Source organism: Pleuronectes platessa, chromosome 3, assembly GCF_947347685.1.
Source record: "Pleuronectes platessa chromosome 3, fPlePla1.1, whole genome shotgun sequence".
NCBI lineage: Eukaryota > Metazoa > Chordata > Actinopteri > Pleuronectiformes > Pleuronectidae > Pleuronectes > Pleuronectes platessa.
In genome coordinates this window covers 17,859,258-17,877,737 of record NC_070628.1, presented here as the reverse complement: position 1 = coordinate 17,877,737, position 18,480 = coordinate 17,859,258, and the positions used below count along the sequence as shown (strand labels likewise).

The 18,480-nt window shown below is 42.6% G+C and overlaps 1 protein-coding gene across 1 annotated transcript in view; it reads left to right on the top strand.

The window, feature by feature from the left end:
- Positions 1-18,480, top strand: part of ube2o (ubiquitin-conjugating enzyme E2O) — a 34,957-nt gene that overhangs the window by 11,261 nt on the left and 5,216 nt on the right. Inside the window, exons 2-20 of the mRNA XM_053419180.1 lie at positions 6,001-6,060; positions 6,467-6,577; positions 6,863-6,960; positions 7,088-7,151; positions 7,622-7,765; positions 8,331-8,440; positions 8,704-8,854; positions 8,964-9,021; positions 9,351-9,513; positions 10,049-10,204; positions 11,247-11,401; positions 11,711-11,823; positions 11,989-12,117; positions 12,493-12,582; positions 12,672-12,945; positions 16,440-16,807; positions 16,938-17,118; positions 17,505-17,641; positions 18,228-18,431. Of these exons, the coding sequence (XP_053275155.1) occupies positions 6,001-6,060; positions 6,467-6,577; positions 6,863-6,960; positions 7,088-7,151; positions 7,622-7,765; positions 8,331-8,440; positions 8,704-8,854; positions 8,964-9,021; positions 9,351-9,513; positions 10,049-10,204; positions 11,247-11,401; positions 11,711-11,823; positions 11,989-12,117; positions 12,493-12,582; positions 12,672-12,945; positions 16,440-16,807; positions 16,938-17,118; positions 17,505-17,641; positions 18,228-18,431 (2,766 nt within the window). The remainder of the gene's footprint in view (positions 1-6,000; positions 6,061-6,466; positions 6,578-6,862; positions 6,961-7,087; positions 7,152-7,621; positions 7,766-8,330; positions 8,441-8,703; positions 8,855-8,963; positions 9,022-9,350; positions 9,514-10,048; positions 10,205-11,246; positions 11,402-11,710; positions 11,824-11,988; positions 12,118-12,492; positions 12,583-12,671; positions 12,946-16,439; positions 16,808-16,937; positions 17,119-17,504; positions 17,642-18,227; positions 18,432-18,480) is intronic.

Here is an 18,480-nt window from a genome sequence, read left to right as displayed (position 1 = left end):
AAGAATACCGTAGATTTAATTTCCCCAAAGCTCTAGTGGCTCAGCAGAAAGCTGATTTGTGAGAGGTTGAAGGCTGAGGTGCAGGGCGTGGCTCTGTCGTCATGACTGCACTGGACAGATCTGCGAGTGGAATATCGCATAGGATGAACATTGAGTACAGGCATGTGTGTTTGAGTCGAGAAAACCTAGTATTGCACCCGTTACATCTGAATCCATTTGACTTCTGTTTCTCATTATCTTCATTTCAGTACCAACAATCTGAAGGATTGTTGGTACTGAAATGAAGATAATGAGAAAAAGACAGAAACCAGAATGAGAGAGCCTGGCGTAGTGAACTATCAGTATGGAGAACAGGCGTGGCCCTGAGCTGCAGTCCTCTGCAGTGTCTCCTTCTCTTCCTCCTCCTCCTCCTCCTCGTACAGCACCTGAATAATGACTTGTGTTAATTAGGCCGGGAAATCCAACCAAATACCGTCCTCTATCGATTCTTGTCATCAGTCCGGCCCCTTCTACCACTGCACCTTGAATGGAGAAGCAGCAAAGATTGTCTTCCATCACCGCACACAAATAGACACAGACACTCTTGTATCTATGTGTGCAAATAGGCAGGTCTTTTTCTTTTGTTGTCTGACTCCTCGCGCACCACCACCTCACCGCCACTCTTCTCATCATCACTACATGAGCCATAGCAACAGTCAGCTGCTTTGTTGTACTCGAGCCGTCTAGTTCTCTCATCATTGTGCAGTTTGTGTTTGCAGTAATGCGGTGGGTACGTGTGACGGAGGATGCATGCGGATGAGGAAGTGTTTGAGTCCTGTTTTAATGAGGGATGTACTGTGTATAGAGTGCACGTGTCTACAACTCAATGTGTTTTGAAATTGCATAAATATCTGCAGCTATAAAGTCTGTGCATGTGTTTGACAGATCTTTGTTTCAATGTGCCTTGTATGTGAGTAACATGAAGAAGCCTCCTACCATTTGACAAGCGGCTGCTTCTTTTGCAGACTGTAAAAACTCAAATGTCCCCTTTTCTGTGAATCAAAGAGCCCAAGTCAAAGGTATCAAAGGTCACTAGGGTGCTCTCACAGGTTAAAAACAATCTTCTTTACCAAAGCCTTTGCACAAATGTGTAAATTCCCCCTGAACGAGTGATTCACATAACAAACACAGATATTGCCTTATCCTGGTTAGATAATCCCCTATTGAGAAGCCTTAATATCTGGCATGTAAACACCCTATTCAGGGCTCTCATCATTATCTACCAAGATGGCAGATGCTTCCTCAGCTTGAGTTGTATCAATTAGTTTAGTCACCAAAACCAAAAAATAAGGTCCCACAGAGATAGCATTCCTCCGCCAAGGCTTATCGGCCATTTTATCACCATGTTGCAAATACATGTATTATGATCAGATACATAAACCATGTACACAGAAATGTTCTGCCATCTGCTTATGTTAAACACAGGCAAAATATCCTCGCTATGGTATAGTAATATTTGTTACCCTACAGTAACCCACACAAAATACTTACTTTGTTACTCAAAATCCAGATCATCAAGAAATTCACAAAAAAAACTGCATCCTGCAAAGAAGTGAGAATCTTCTCCACAAGTTAATGGTTCCTTCCTCAGCCCTTACCTCCTCCTTTCACCTAGTTTCAACAAAATCGCTTGGGCAGTTTTTGCGTAATCATTAACGTTTAGACAATCTTCATTCCAAAATGAAAGTAAAGTGAGGAAACATAAACGAGCAGTAAATACTCAACTGAAGCTGGTTTCTTCCCGGACTGCTGAGACAATTCATTAGTGGCAGTAGCCGTCTCTGCTATGGAAGGATCCACATAACGTATTGCAAATGCCAGAGACAAATCCACTGATTACTTTTCACTTATAAATTACAGATTCCTTTAGGGAGCAGGAAAATTAAAAAATGTTCACGATAGCTTACTGTTAATAATGCAAAGCAAAGAGCAGGGTAAAAAGTACCCACATGTAGGAATTTAAATAGCCAAGTTTCTAATTGTGCTGTAGATCCCAAATTGGATCAAACCAAAGAAAAGACTGCACTGGAAATTTAAGGGTTGTCAGTCAGTCTCAGTCCTCTGTTCAAGCAGCACATTAGACTGCTGACATGCCAAAGAAATCCCTCCCACTATGAAGAAAACTGTAATAGAAGCTGGAAAATCCTGCTTTTTTCATCACTATGGTTTGTGGGATAGCAGCATTCTCTGCTTGCTCCTCTCTTCCTGGAGAGGAATCACACCCACTGCAGAGACTTGCTGCTCTGTAGCAGAATTAGTAATTTACATCACACAATTACAAGATATCCATCATCTCTACATGAGAAATTAAAATTGCACAATATTAGCCAGCAAGGCCATTGTCAATCAACCACTAACAGCTGTTTTGAGAGGTCCTGTTGAGGTCCTCAGTAATATAGCTGTTATCTAATGTGTCTTAATGTTGTATTTATATATTGATTTTAAACAATGTTTATGATCTGGTGAAGAAATCTGCCCATGTACTGCACTGCAGCATGATGCACTGAGAGAATATTAATGAAGAGATGTGTGTGTGCACGTGTGCGTACGTGCACTAACCCCCAGCAGTAGAGACATGGGGAGCAGACAGGCTGCTGTTTAATAGATTACAAGGGAACATGGCGACTCATCGATCGTACATACACTCTTCCTCTTCTAGAATTCAGTGGAGTAGGGTTACAGTGAGGCAAAGCAGAAGCTGCCAGTGACCTGTGTGTGTGGGAGAGAGTGTGTGACAATGTGCTCACAGGTCCATCACTCCTATAATGGGATGTCTTCACACAGTCTCATTTCAAGAGTTTATATGCCTTTATGGAACTTTCTCTTATCGTTTTCACACATTTGGTAAAACATGCAAAGAAAGGTGATTGACTCCTTTCCCTCTGTCTGTAGAGGAGTTTTTCTTTCTGTTTTTATGTGCTGTCTTGCCAGTGTTGCACCTCTATCTACATCGCTCTAGCTCAGGTTACCACAGACTACCACGTGTTGGCACTAATTTGTGCTGGTGGTATGTGCTCTTGTGCTATGGTCCATAATATTTTTACCGTCCGTAAAGCAGTTTGAGACCGACCTTTTGGAGGCTCCTGCTGTTTGTTTTGTGATTGTTTGTGAAGTATGGTAACATATTTCCTTCTCTATAAAGTCCAGACTGTGCTTGGATGGATGTGACAGCACAGTTCAAATCTATGATAACAGCTCGACCAGCTAAAACTAAAACTTCCCCCCTCATACTGCTTTATCATTCCTGATTTTAAGATTGAATCATCAGCTGCCCCGCAGTCTGCCAACATGTGCTCCTCCACTTTTCCCAACTTTAGAGACATTTTATTGAAAGTGTCTCCTCTCCTCTCCAGTCATTACTTAGTCGGCAGCAGGCCCCATGTTTTTAATTTCTTCAATCTCTTTACTCCTATTTACTTTCTCCTCCTCTACCTCCATATGTCTCTGCCCAAACTCAGAGGCTCTGGCGGCCCCTGAGCTGTGAGTGCTCTGCCAATAGAACAGCTTGTGCTGTAGCTCACAGTGTAGAGGTTGGGCCTCCTACAGGTAGATTCTTGTAAACACTCTTCTTGACAATTTTCTTTTTTGCTACTAGTGCAGTGCTCGTTGAAAACTGCCTGTTTGGAACAGGCTTTTCTCTTGTCCTGTGTTGATGCTCTGGAGCTGCTCCTGAGTGAAGATATCATAGTCAATCTTTTTCATATAATTAAACATCAACCATTATTTATTTTTCTTATCTGTTGGTAGAAATGAGTTTTAAATGTAATTTATTACTTAATTTGACTAAAGCAAAGTGCTGAAGAGAGTCAAGTCTTTACAATTTGTGTAAAGACAAAGTAATGAAACCAAGCTGCAAATCAAGTTAATCTCATTAATCAAGGTAATACAGGGGGGGATCAGTTAATGAACATGTTTAACCCACATCAATCAGCTGCCTTAATTCATAATATTATAGCTGTTTAAAGTTTAGTTAATCAGGGAACATGTCTTTCAAACACCATAAATTGATATTGATATTGCAGAGGTTGGAAACGCTATATAAGAACATCATGATTTACCTTCCCGTTCAATGATTGATCTCCGTGCTCCTGTGACTTTGATTGCCTGTACATTCTTGGGTAAGATCGTCACTCAGCAGTGAAGACAATACAAGTTGATGACAGAGAGGCTGTTAGGAAATAATATCATTAGTAATTTATGCTGAAAAGTAAATGGATGATATATTGGTGTGAATGCTGGGTGACTTTCAGTAGAGCTGCGGACCTCACCACTTTTTGTTTAGTAGATCTGTACAACCTAACGTCACGGCTCTGTTTTGTGCCTGATTCAGCATGAGAGAATCAACACTGTAGTGTGAAAATCTTCCCCTTTCACTTTATTAAATTTAATTAGTTCAAGTAAACTAGACTCAATATAAATGTGTTAGTGATGGGATTCAGTATTGTCTACACCTTCCTTTGTTGTACATCATATTATATAACTTATACAGATAAGTGCTGAGATCAGCAGGATCACTGTAATGGTTGCCTCCACTGAGGAGGTTACTGTTTTATTGCATTTTTATTATTACAATAATGATTTTATTTATTTGTGTCTGTTTGAAAATGTGTGGGCTGGGATATGGCCCAATGATGAGCCCATTGAATTTGGAAGTGGATCTAGAAAAAAGAGTTGATCTTTATCGATCTCTCTTTCCCATGACTGATAGGGTGTGAGCCTTCGTGTATCATGTAGTTGATGGTTTTGGATGCCAACTCAGGACAGTGCTAATGTACAACATATTGTTTGCTTTAATAGACCCTGAAGCTTAATTACTAGTTCAGTGTGAAACCTAAGTATTGACTTCGGACACAGAACAAATTGATGAAGACGAGATGATGATAAGTGGTTGAAAGTTTTAGAAAATGTCAGGAAGTTCATATTTCAAACTTTTAAAGAAACTAATGGAACTGGAATGATTTTGTATTATGTCGATTATTAGCCTTTATGCTTCACATGCAGGTGCATTTCCTCATCTGCCCAATTCAGACAGACTACAGAGCTGCATGAAAATATAACACAGCTCCCAATTCCTTAGTAATGAGAACACAAGGCTGCAGGTGTTGACAGGATTGTTGCCAGAAGGCAGTGTGATGCAGCAGTCAATCCGACAGACCGACACTGCTCTAAATAGTTAAATATCTTCAATATGCACTCTGGCTCCAAATGAGGTATTGATATAAGATGGCAGTGTTCGTATCCTGGGTCCTCTGGCCTCATTTCTGGACATTACGGGGAAGTGAAGATGTGTCGTCCATCTCTATATACAGATGGACGACACTCATGCAGGCCTGTGCATGTTTCAGTTCTGTTTTTTTAATTCTGTGTCTTCAGTCTGAACAGTTGCTATCAGGCATAGTGTGATGCAGTGAAACTTTGCTCACAGGAACACATTTTTTTCTTCAGCGAGCGGAGCTTTTGCCAAGTTTAGCTCAACAGCTCTCTGCCCTCGTTCTCTCTCTGGGCTTGTAAATCTTGATCAATACAGGTTTTGGATTCATCTGTCCCTCAGTCTGCTTTTCCAGGTCCTATTTTTAGGATCCATTTTGATGAATTATTAATCGTGGAAATGTGTTTGACATCTTCAGTGGTCATCATGCTGCTGGATTCATGCTGGCCAGCTCAGTGAAATGTGTCTCTGTTTAGACGACAACCATTTCATCTCCTCTCGGGGGACATCTTGGCTCTGCTGACTGTGCATGTCGCAGCCCTCATGGCTCTGACAAGGGTGTGACAAATCCAATCAGTTATATCGTCATGGACTGAGTGTGAGCAGTTCAGCACCAGGTCACTGATCTGCAGTGAGGGCCATAATAAGAAATGATGATCCAGTTTCAGTGACAGCAGCTTGTGTTGGTGTAGGACGTCTTGAAGGTGAAGTCATTCAGCAAATCTAAAGTTTCTTCATTTTTTCTTTTACAGCTGAAGCTTGAAGATCGATCTATTGTCATCAGAGATATTGTACGACGGAACCATTCCAATGTAAGTGAAGTCCTCAGTCTGCATCTTTTCTTTGTCTCTGACTCCTCTTTTTTCACTTCACCTTTTCCTTTTGTCTTGTTACCTTACCTCTTTTTCAATCATCTCTCTCCCATTGTCAGTCATGTCACTGTTCGCCGCTCCGTTCCTTTTGCTGCATCAGACATGACTGGAATACAACTGCAGGTTCATGCTAACAGAGGACTAAATGGAGGCTTTGTGTTAACACAGTGCAACCGCTCAATGTGAATAAAAACTGATGACATTTTAATTTTCTTATGGATCAAAGTGTTGTTTACCAAATAATTAATAGTTTCCAAACGATACCTTAAAGTGTCTGTTGATGGACAGGATATAATAATGCAGATAATGATGACACGTTGCTGAGCCTGTGTTTGTTGCATTACAGGACAACCAGTGTGGTATTGTGACCAACATTAACATCGAGTGTGCAGTGAAACTAGTGGGAACAAATTGTGTTCTGTATCCAGTTAACAGCAAAGACCTGCAGCACATCTGGGTAAGAGACCAACATTTTATTTTGAAACCAATGAGTAACAAGTGTGGCAGTGCTTTATTTGACAAACCTGTCATTTCTAGTTGCTTCACTGGAAAAATCTAGTGCATATGTAAATACATATATATTTTTTATTGGGAAATGTTCAAAGTGTTATAAAGCAATCAGGTGATCAGCCTCGGATGAAACTAAATGCTTGGTTTGGAGAAAAGTTATTGTTTTAATGATTGTTGATGTTTGATAAAAATGTAAAACTGATCATTGTCCTCTTGTGATTGTGTTCTCAAGTCTTTCATGTATGGCGACTACATTGCCTATGACTTCTGGCTGGGGAAAGTGTACGACCTGACTAATCACATCATCCTCAAGCTCTCCAATGGAGCCAGGTAGACTGTGTGTGTGTGTGTGAGATTATAAAACGTGCACTGTGACCATGTGTTAGTCTGCCGCATGCTGGCACATGTTCATCACTGGATTTCAACCGGCTGTCTGTGTCTCTGTGTCTCCCTGCAGGTGCTCCATGAGTGTGGAGGACGGTGCCAAGCTTTACGACGTCTGTCCACATGTCAGTGATTCGGTACGTAGCCACAAGCTCTTATCTTTCACTTCAGGTAAACTCTCTGTTTGAAATCTCTTCTGCTGCTGCAAGTCAGATCACTGCGACTTGGTGGAGATGAGTTGTCTGATAGAAGCTGTTAATAATTGTTCTGCTGGGATACATTTTATTCATCTATAGTACTTATTTTTAGGTTTAAGTCCAGCTGTCCAGTGTGACTAAAACTAACAATAATAAAAATGACTTTGATTTCAAGGTATTATACAAAGTGTTATACATACAGTATGTTATACAGACTTATTAGCATTAAATATATACAAATATTAGTTTTCTATTTGGATTTTCTAAACAATAATTAACAGAAGTGCAACATAAAAATGTATATGCTGCATTGAATCACATAGGTTCATAGTTTTTTGAAGGACCTGTTATCAAGTGAAATGTTTAGTTATTATTTTTTGTTAAAAGCTTGTTACTGTGCTGCTTTCCAGGGTCTGTTCTTCGATGAGGCGTATGGTTTCTATCCAGGCCAGGTCCTCATCGGTCCGGCTAAAGTCTTCTCTAATGTACAGTGGCTGTCAGGGGTCAAACCTGTCCTCAGCAGGAAGTGCAAGTTCAGGGTGGTGGTAGAAGAGGTAAGACAACAAGATGACAATGATATATCGCACTCTATTTACACCATCATTTATTTGTGTAGAACAACCAATTTCAGAGCATCTATTCATTGTATTGAGTTTTCATCTCTTCTAGCCGCACTGGAAGAATTTCCATAATGAATAAATGTGAGAGTCAATACTACTAAGGAGACTGTTCGATGCTATTGACGTGCAGAATGTGAATGGCCTACATATCCCACTTTAAAGACTCATCCAAACAATTGGTGCATGGCCAATCAGAACTGTGACCACGTAAAATTAGTGTGTTGTATATTTTGTCCTTTTTTCCCTATTTGTGTATTTGTACACTGGTGTCTGTTCATTGTTTTTGCAAATGACACAGAAGGATTAAAATCACTACAGTGATATCAGGATAACAAAATCAGTTTAGACTTATTAAGTGCTACTGTTCTGACTTGTAGAGCGTGGACACACAGATGGAGGGAGACAATGAATACATGAAACTCTTAGTAAATTTGATGGACTGCTGTGTGCACAGCTCTTCTCTTGTTGATACACTGTGGTGTCATTGTGTTCCCCTCAGGTAAAGGTGGTAGAACTGAAGGTCACGTGGATCACCAAGAGCTACTCCCCCAAAGGCTCTGACAGCGTCTATCCACCTCCCTCCGCCATCACACAGGAGAATCTCTGCAGGTCAGTAAAAATCTCAGTCCTTATTTAGGCATACCCTCCTCTATTCATAGTTGTGAGATTTAGTTTTATCATGGCTTTAAGTTTTGTTTTCTTGCAGCTTTAAGAATTTTAATTTATTAGACAGCTGCAGTATACTTTTGTTTCAGGTATTCCCCTATATTCTCAGTGTTGGGTTCAGTTTGAGTAGAGGTCTGAATAACAGAAGAAACTGTTACTGTGTGTTGTTCCTTGTGGTCTAATGCTATTCTCCTGGTTGGGTTTAGGGTGAGACGTCTGGGCTACTACGACCACACCCAGAGGCAGCTGGGAGAGAGGGCCCTCTATGTCTTTCCCGCCAAGGGGGACGCCACACGCATCACCTGTGAGGGACCCGAGGGTGCCCCTGTCCTGCCTGAAGACCCTGTGGCCAGAAAGGTGTGGATAAAATTTGCTATCGGTTCATGTGTGTTTAGGTGAAAATGTAACTGTGCTTTCTGTTGTAAAACCCATTTGATATTTATATGTATGTGTGTGCTTCCTGCAGCTGAAAAGGATGTTCAAAAAGGATTCAGGAAAGAAGACGGAGAACGCCGACACACAAGGTATAAAACAACACACTTCAGAGAAACCAGTAGAGGAACACACTGTACACATACACACACACACACACACACACACACACACACACACACACACACACACACACACACACACACCTCTTCCTTAATGTTATCATTGTCTTTGTCTTTAGCTCACTATCTTGTATCAGTGAGACGGACATGAGAGCCAGTGCAGTTGAATAGAGGTTTAAATGAGAGAAGATCCAAATAAAGAGGGTATAAATTGTATCCGCACGTAGAAAGTGCTTGGTCATTTATCATCATCATTTTTATCATCAGACAAACAGTTTTTTTTCTCTGTCCATCACAAGCTGAACACAAATCAGAGCAGACAGACTCGTCTCACCCAAACAACAACAACGGTCCTGTGGTGTCCATCCCAAACCCCCCAGACTCCCAAAACACTGACACCCCAGCTGAGCATGGGGAACAGGACGCCGATGACGAGGCTGCAGAGGACACTGACGACACCAGGTCTGCTTGATGTTGTCATTGTGGTTGTAACAATGCAACAAAAACTTTCATTGTGTAGATTAATGCTAAGCCGTTTCTATGCTTGGCATGTTCGGCATAAAAAAACACAACCACAGACCTGAACCACCATCTAAAAGTGTTCAAGTATAAAGCTTAATGAGCAGAGTCAATATAACGGGTCCGTTTCTGGATTTCATATATTTCACAGTTTGTTGTCTGTAAGTCGTCATTATCTGGAGACAAATCTTCACTAATGTCCTGAAAATCAAACCAGTGAATCTGATAATTTAACAATTCTTTGAGGGAATTTCTTCAAACGGTATGACAGGACGCTGAGTCTAGTTTTACATAAATTTTTTAGTATAGTCTGTTAATCAAGAAAAAAGAACAGCAATAAAAATAACTGTCAGCTTCTGTAGTTTTTGTTCTAACCATCCTTAACCTGCAACATGAAAAGCATCGTGCATTTGTATTTTTTATATGATTTCAATGAGATTTCGGAATAATGACCCTTGCACTCGAACTGTGGCTGCAGCTCTTTGACGTCGTCTGCGAGCTCCACGGCTTCGTCTGCGAGCGGCGGGCTGGGAACACATCGAAAGAAGAGCATCCCCCTCTCCATTCGCAACCTGAAGAGGAAGCACAAGAAGAAGAGAACCAAGTTCTCCCGGGAGTTCAAGCCTGGAGACCGGTGGGTGCACAGCAGAGGAACACACCAACGAATTTCCCTCTGGCCTTTTTTGGGCTCTTTAATGCTCCCTGTATCTATTCAAACTAAAGCTCTTTCATACTGTAGATATCGATTATACTTTAGTGCTCCCGAAGGAAATTGAAGAATAAAATGACTGCGTCTCTGATATAAGGCTGATTGGTAAAGTGACGTCACCTGCTGCTCCATGTACATTAAACCAATGACTTCACCAGTTACCAAATGTTAAATCAACCAATAGCTGCTTTTCCCCTGTTGGTCCAGTCATGCACATGCTGAAGCATTCATGCACACACAAGTCTTTCACAGTGGACTACTGGTCAGGTCACTGCTTCAAGCACAAACTCGCACACACAACCTCAGCTCATGAAAAAGAGACAACACACTCTTGCTAGTTTTAAGTGTGTTAATCTGTAAAGAGAGGATTCTGACCTCGCCCTAAACAAAAGCATCAGAATACACACCCAGCGGTCTGGTTTGGTGGCAGATTTTCAGACAGGGACCACCATTCATAGAGGATTCACAAACATCTCCTAGCGGCAGGGCAGTGAACAGGGACGCCTCCCTGACACTCCCCAGAGCGAACCTCTCTCAGGAGCTGCTGGCTCCCCAAGTCCTGCCCTCTTAGACATAGCCAGAAGCTGTGCCTCCTCTGAGAGCTCGCTAGTGGTTTGGTCTGGGAGTAGGTGAAATGTTGAGTGATGTAAAGAGCTGGGTGTCAGTGAGGCAAGCTAAAGGGATGAGAGGAAGAATTGAAGTAGAAAGGGACAACAGGAGGGAAGATTGTGGTTCCAACACGGTCAACACCGAGACGTGTCGAGGGAAGATAAATGGTACAGAGGATGATGAGAAGAGAGGGGAAATAGCTGTTTTGTTTCTTTTTGTGATGATTGGGCAGAAGGTGAGAGGAGTTAGGAAACATAATTTAAACGCTTTTAAATTGTTCAGAGTGTCTAAAATCTATAAACTGGAACATCTTGCTGTAGCAACATTCAGGTCTAATGTGTTTCTGTGTACTGTGCAGGGTCGCAGTAGAAGTTGTATCCTCTAAAACCACAGCTGATGTGATGTGGAAGGACGGGCGGGTGGAGAAGGGGATCCGATCAAACGACCTCATCCCAATCCAGCACCTCGACGGCCATGAGTTTTGTCCCGGGGACTTTGTCGTAGACAAACGATGTAAGGAAAATGTATCCATAAAACAAATTATGACATAGGATTTGACTTGTGAACTGTGATGAGGGGTTTTATAAAAAATGCTCTGCCACCTAGCACATGACCTATCTAGGTCATGTGCTGAAATTGTCTAAGTTGCTCTGAAAATATTTAAAGGCTACAATTTTACAGCCAGATAGATTTTCCATTTTCTTTTAGACAAATGCTTTTTCCAGATAAATCTTTTTTTTTTCTTGGTATCTGGTGTGATTGATTTGATTCCTTTTGTTTTGCGCTCTAAACTGTGTTCATGTGTTTGGCTGCTCTCCTCAGCCCAAGCCCTCCAGGACCCGGGAGTGTACGGTGTGATCCAGTCGGGTGATCACAGGGGGAGAACGTGTGTCGTCAAGTGGATCAAACTCAATTCCACGAGTGACGACGTGGAGGTGAGTCGGCAGCACAAGACGATACCGTTTGTGCTCTAATGTCAGAAAATGCTTTGGTTAGAGAAGAGAAGAATGTGAACTTGTGTGTGGTAACCATAGTAACTTCACTACATGGTATTAGCAGATGGCCTTTGTCTTGATACGAGGTTGTCTGTTTAAATCCAGGTTATCGGATTGGAGGAGGATGTCAGTGTGTACGATATCGCTGATCACCCAGATTTTCACTTCCGCACCACGGACATCGTCATCAGAATATGGAACTCAGAGAATGGAGAGAACGACTGTGAAAATGAAGTGAGAACTGAAATACAACTTGTGTCTTTTTCAGCACAAACTAAACATTATTACATTACAGCAGGGGTGTTGCAACAAGGTCTGTGAAGCAAGCTATTGTGTGGGGCCCTAAGTTCTATGATCAGCGATGTACAGGGAACAGCAATGACATCGTGGTCAGAAACCTAACGTGGCAGATTGATTTAAGTACTTTTTGTGCTAAATACTTTGATATTTGTCCAAACTGTTTGAGTCATGCTCTTTTGAGCAAAGACTTATTTCATATCTGCTTGAAGTAAGAAATCATTTATTGTCTTTCATTTTACTGTGGGTTATCAACATATTAATAAGCCCAAACCTTCTATTTGTTGATTAGTATTGTTTGTCTCCCCCCAGACGTCAGTGGGCCAGGTGTCCAGGGTGGATGTGAGCAGCAAAGTGGAGGTGGTGTGGGCAGACAACTCACTGACCATCGTCCTGCCACAGGTACAAGTTTATCCTACAAACAATTCAGTGTCATTTTTGCTTTTAGAAGTTAGATGTCTGTCGCTGATGGTCTCCTAACTCACTCACAGCACCTTTACAATGTGGAGTCTGAGATCGAAGAGACGGACTACGACTCCGTGGAGGAAACCAGCAGCGTCCTGTCCACTGAGGAGTGGGAGGACGAGAGCGACAGCTGGGAGACGGATAACGGACTCACCACCGAGGATGATAGCCACATCCACAATGCCGATGCGACCCCAATCCCAACGCCCACTGGCTCCACAAACTTCATCATCCCCCCACAGGAGGGCAGCGTCGGAGAAGAGGGAGAAGTGGCTGTGGCCAGTCCTTCTTCTGTAGGAGGTGGGATTCATTTATTAGTTCTTAATTTCAAGAGATTAGTGTCAACTTTCTCTTCTCAGTCAACAGAAACGCTACAGTACTTTTACTTTGAAATTGGCACAGAAGGTGTTGCAAATATTTATATTTATTTTAGAGCTGTGAAATGATTAAAATTTTTAATCAAATTAATCACAGGTTTCTATGGATTAATCATGATTAATCACATTACCGATTTTCTCGGAATATTTTTGTGAAAACAAGATTTATGACATTTAACTTTTCTTTTGTGCTGCAACTCAACAGTTCTTCAGCAGTTATCATTGCTTTTCCATATGGAACATTAATATAATCTTCATCCTAAACAATATTCGGGCTCCTTAGCCATTGTGTGGTTGAATAAAACTTTTTTTTTAAAAATCAAACAGAAATTATTTGAGCTTCTTAGCCATAGGATGGTTGACATTTTTTATACTTTTTGTCACACAACCATTAACCACACCATGATACAATCTAATGCCTCTAAAGGCCCTCTTAGCTACTCGGTCTTTAGCCAGTTGGCTAACTAACTTGTTCAAATTCTCTGACAGTAAAGCTGACCGCTTCTTTTGCACAATGTGTCCGGCGAGTGAGTCTGGTTTGGCGCATTCCACTTGAACGCCCCTCGCCTACCAACACATGCTTCGCGTTGCGGTGGTTAGGCGGGTATTGCTACGGTGAAACGATAACGTCTTCTCGCAGAGTGTGCATATCACCTTGGTTTTACTGAATGTTCGATCTTTGTTTTTTTGGAACACGATCTTCCCATCCAGAAGGTCCTCAGGTTCATCAGAATTATCCATGTTGTTTGTTTGTTTGAATGGCAGCTGCCGTCTGACTGCATGACGCCGGGTTCACACCGGACGCGGAAGCAACGCCGAAGCGTGGCGTAAGCGCAGCGCCAATCCTCTGGCTCCCATCCACTCCCATGTTAAACCGCAGCGCTGAACACACCGGAGGCTGAAGCGTAGCGTTGTGCCGCGGCTGCCTAGCGCCGTGAAGCGATCGTTTCGGCGTCGAGTCTATTTTTTCCGCTTGACGCGAGCGTATCGCGACAGGAAACACACTGAAAAATGATTTTAAACGATATAGATGACATATTTTATATGATATAAATGATCAAATATGCATCCCATACTTTGTATTCACGTTCTGTTGTCTTGGAGTTTTAATTTTATCACTTTTACCAACCACATTATTTAATGTCCCCCTCTGCCCATCCACTACAGCCACACAAGCAGTGATAAAGATAAAAAGAGAGCACGTTAGAGAAGTATAAACCAAAACGAGTCCGTCGATGCAGCTGCGTTGCCTTCCGCGGTTGCAGTCGCGGGACTATTCTGCCTTTACACCACGCTTCGGCGTCGCTTCCGCGTCCGGTGTGAACCCGGTGTTAGAGCGGCAACTAGTGCAGAGGCGGCGGAATTGGAAGGTCCTTCTGCGCATGCGTTAAATGCGTTAAAAAAAAAAAACGAATTAATCCTGTAATTTAATCATAACGCGTTAACGCGTTATTTTTCACAGTTCTAATTTATTTGTTTGCGACATATTCAACAGATACACTTTGAAGACAGAGGTCTGTTTTGAGTAAATTAGAATGAGTGGTCCAGAGAAAAAATATACAGTGTACACTTTTTATATATTATATTTTTCTTTTCACAGAATAACAAAATGTTATCATTTGTGTTGTTCACATTGGTTGACCGACAGCACTGCCTCTAGGTTTTCTGATGAACCTATTGAGTGATGGTGATGTGGAATTTAATAAAGACAATAAACACTAGTTATTAGGGATGTCCCGATACAACTTTTTCACTTCCGATACGATACCGATATTGTAGCCTTGAGTATTGGCCGATACCGATATCAATACGATACGATATAGGCACAAATCATACATATATTTATTCCTTATTTTGTTGTGTGGAATGTTAGAAAAGGCTTGATAAAGTGATGTTACTGTTACTGATGTTGTAGTGATATAACAGAAAACAATAGTCAGCAACAGTAGGTATAGGAAAAACTGACCCATGTATTATTAACCAATTGGTTACATAAATTTTAACCTTCAACATAAGAGTATTACCTCAACAAATCCAATGAAAACAAAATGTTATATTTAAAGTGCAAAATAACCACTGGTTACCAACATCATTATACAATTGAATAGAATAAATTAAATTTTAAAGTGCAAACAATTCAAGTTCACTTCAGTTATTTTTCTACTGTCAGCATATGTTGGAAACAACTGTGGGCAGGGACAAAAACAACAAAAACTATAGGAATAATGTAGCGAGGTTCGAGGTGCTCCATTAAGCTTTTAAACCCGACATTACTCACCACCGACAGGGGCTGGTCATCAAGCACAATAAACTGGGCTATCTTTTCTGTTATGGCCATTGCCTTTTTGCTGTCCCGTGGTAGTTTGTCATAGCCTGGATGCCAGACGAATTTAGCCCCGCCCACAACAGATTTGGTCGGGCAGTTCGGTCTGGGGTCGCTCCATTGGGAAAAAATTATGGCCGGACTGGGCCAATCAGATTGTCAGGGCGGGCTTTATACGATGATTGACAGATGATCAACGGTGACGTAATCAACCACGTCACCAAAGTGCCCTCGGGTTGAATTCGTTTTCAACAAACATGCCTGCCGCTGGCGAGCTGAGATGTGTAGATGCTGCCATTGAGTCTGTTTTAGAAGACATCGACAGCGCATTCATTTTGAAAGAGGAACACAGAACGTGGAGGCGACGCCAGAGCACCGCGCTAATCCCTATCGCCCCGGCGCTTGGCTGTTCACAACGGACACTGAAGCGACGCTGAACCGCCGGGCAGCGCTAATAATATCACCCGTTGATCCAGTAGATCGCTGCACGGCTTTGTGCCGGTCACACCGGAGGCTGAAGCACCGCGCTGCGCCAAGGCTGCCTCGCGGTGCTTCAGCCTCCGGTGTGACCGGCACAAAGTTTTAACATGGGAGTGGATGTGAGCCAGCTGTTATTTAAGGCTTGGCGCTGCGCTGAAGCGTCCGGTGTGAACCCGGGTTAGTAAATAACTCACAATGCGTTGCTTAGCATACGTCACATACTACGTTGCTCTGATTGGTTGTAGGTCTATCCAATTGAGCGAAATACTTCCACACAGCCGACATCACTACACCTTGCTGCAGGCACACACGTTGTCGTTGTTGTGATCACGTGGGCTGTGCATGCTGGATCAGAGACGCTCTTCTTCCGCGGCCGGCACCAACGTTAATTAAGGGGCATTACCACCTACTGTGTTTGAGTGTGATCAAACCAGAGTCACCTATTATAGAAGTCCTGTAGCGGTAAATGGACAGCTTATATCGGAGCGCTTATATCGGAGTTTTTAGATTCAGTCCGATAAAATCCGATATTCACTTTTTTGGCTGATATCGGACTGATTTCCGATATCAATATCGGATCGGGACATCCCTACTAGTTATATCTGTCTGTTCAGGAACAACTCCAGCAGGCACTGTCAACGGAGCAGAGAAGCCCAGTAAAGATGGAGGCTCTCGGGGCTTCAGGGAGTTGAAGGAAGCCATGAGAATCCTGGAGAGCCTGAAGAACATGACCGTGGAGCAGCTGTTGACCCCCGGCTCGCCAACGTCTCCGACCTCAGCCGAACCGGCCTCCACCACTAACGTAGCGAGTACAGTGACACCCACTGCCCCGGAGAAGCCCACCAAGGAGAAACGATTCCTGGATGACATCAAGAAGCTGCAGGAGAACCTGAGAAAGACTCTTGATAACGTGGCCATCGTGGAGGAGGAGAAGATGAAGGCTGTGGTGGAGGCAGGCGGGAGTGGAGGAGCAGGCACAGAGGTCTGTGTTAAATGGAATTACCACATGGCAAAGTTGATTAATTCCAGTGTAATCAAAATAAATAAGTGCAACGTTGTGGTACGTCCTGCTGTTGTATTGTTTTTTAACCTGCTGCTGCGTTACTGTGCAGGTGGAGAGAGCTGGAGAGGAGAAGGCCCCACAGGAGCCTCAGACACCGGTTGGTGGACAAGACTGGCCCAGCGAGTTCCTCAGTGACACACCAGTACTGTGCCAACAGAGCGGCGGCAAGCCCGGCGTCACATTCACCAGTGCCAAGGGAGAGGTGTTCTCTGTGCTGGAGTGGGCACCAGGTGAGATATCAGGGTTTACAGGATGTCTTAGTGGTTTATTGAACCTATTAAAACCACAGGTGCCAAAAAAATAAATAATAATATTGTTTTAAAAGGATCCCTTAAATCCTGAGGGTTGTCTGAATAGCTGATGGAATTGCCAGTGTTTACAAAAATTCAAATCTCTCAGCCTCTTAAGCAGATACAGACGTATGATATATGGTACAACTGTCTCGGACCCCACAACTCTAATTACTACATTACTATGGGCGACAGCGGCTGCCTCCCATTTCCATTCTGTAATCCTCTCAGCTCGATGAATTCCCTGCCCTCACAAGTCGAGTTGTATTTGTACAATTTGATTTCTGTATTGCTTAGGAATCAAATTTGTCCCATCTCTGTCTCAGACACTCACTCCTTCGAGAAAATGGAGTTTCAACCGGCCGAGGCCAGGAAGTTCTTCAGCACAGTGAGGAAGGAAATGGCTCTGCTCGCAACGTCACTACCAGACGGCATCATGGTCAAAACATTTGAAGATCGCATGGTGGGTTTCTGGTCAAACTCATTTAAAGTCCCAAAAATAAAGAACCGGAATTTAGAGGCTTGAATAAGTTTTAGTAACATTTTTGAGAATATGAAATTATGTTATCATTGTACACCCTGTGATTGTTTTTATTCAGTTTAAATGTCTGCTTGTGAGATTCAGGGTTAGAGATGTAAAGAAAAATAATTATATTGAGGCCACACAAACAGCACATGCACACGTTTTGGTCCTGATTTTACAGGAGAGCACGGGGGCCTTTTTTATGTGCACAAAACTCTCTTGCTGCATTTTCCTACATGCACGTACGTGATGCAGAAATGATTCCTATACATCATTTCCCAGGTTTGACATTGTTTTGATTCTTTGTGAATCTGTGAGCTTCTCTGGGTCAGGCAAGTCATTAGTATCCTCAGTGTGTCAGAAAGCATCTGGGATTTAGAGTGAATGTAAAATACTCCTATGATATTCAGTTTGGCTTTATTACCATAGTCTCTGATACTAACCTCCGTGTTGTGCATCAGATGATTTTTACATAACACTGTCGACACACATCAAGTCAAACGTTTTGTTTCTGTCTCCTACACAGGACCTTCTCTCCGCTCTGATCAAAGGACCCACTCGTACGCCCTATGAGGACGGTCTGTTCCTCTTTGACATCCAGCTGCCCAACATCTACCCAGCTGTGCCACCGCTGTTTCGCTACCTGTCGCACTGCAGCGGCCGCCTCAATCCCAACCTCTACGACAACGGCAAAGTCTGTGTCAGTCTACTCGGCACCTGGATCGGCAAGGTGGGTGAAGAGTACAGAGAGACACAGTGACAACCTGCAGTTCTATAGT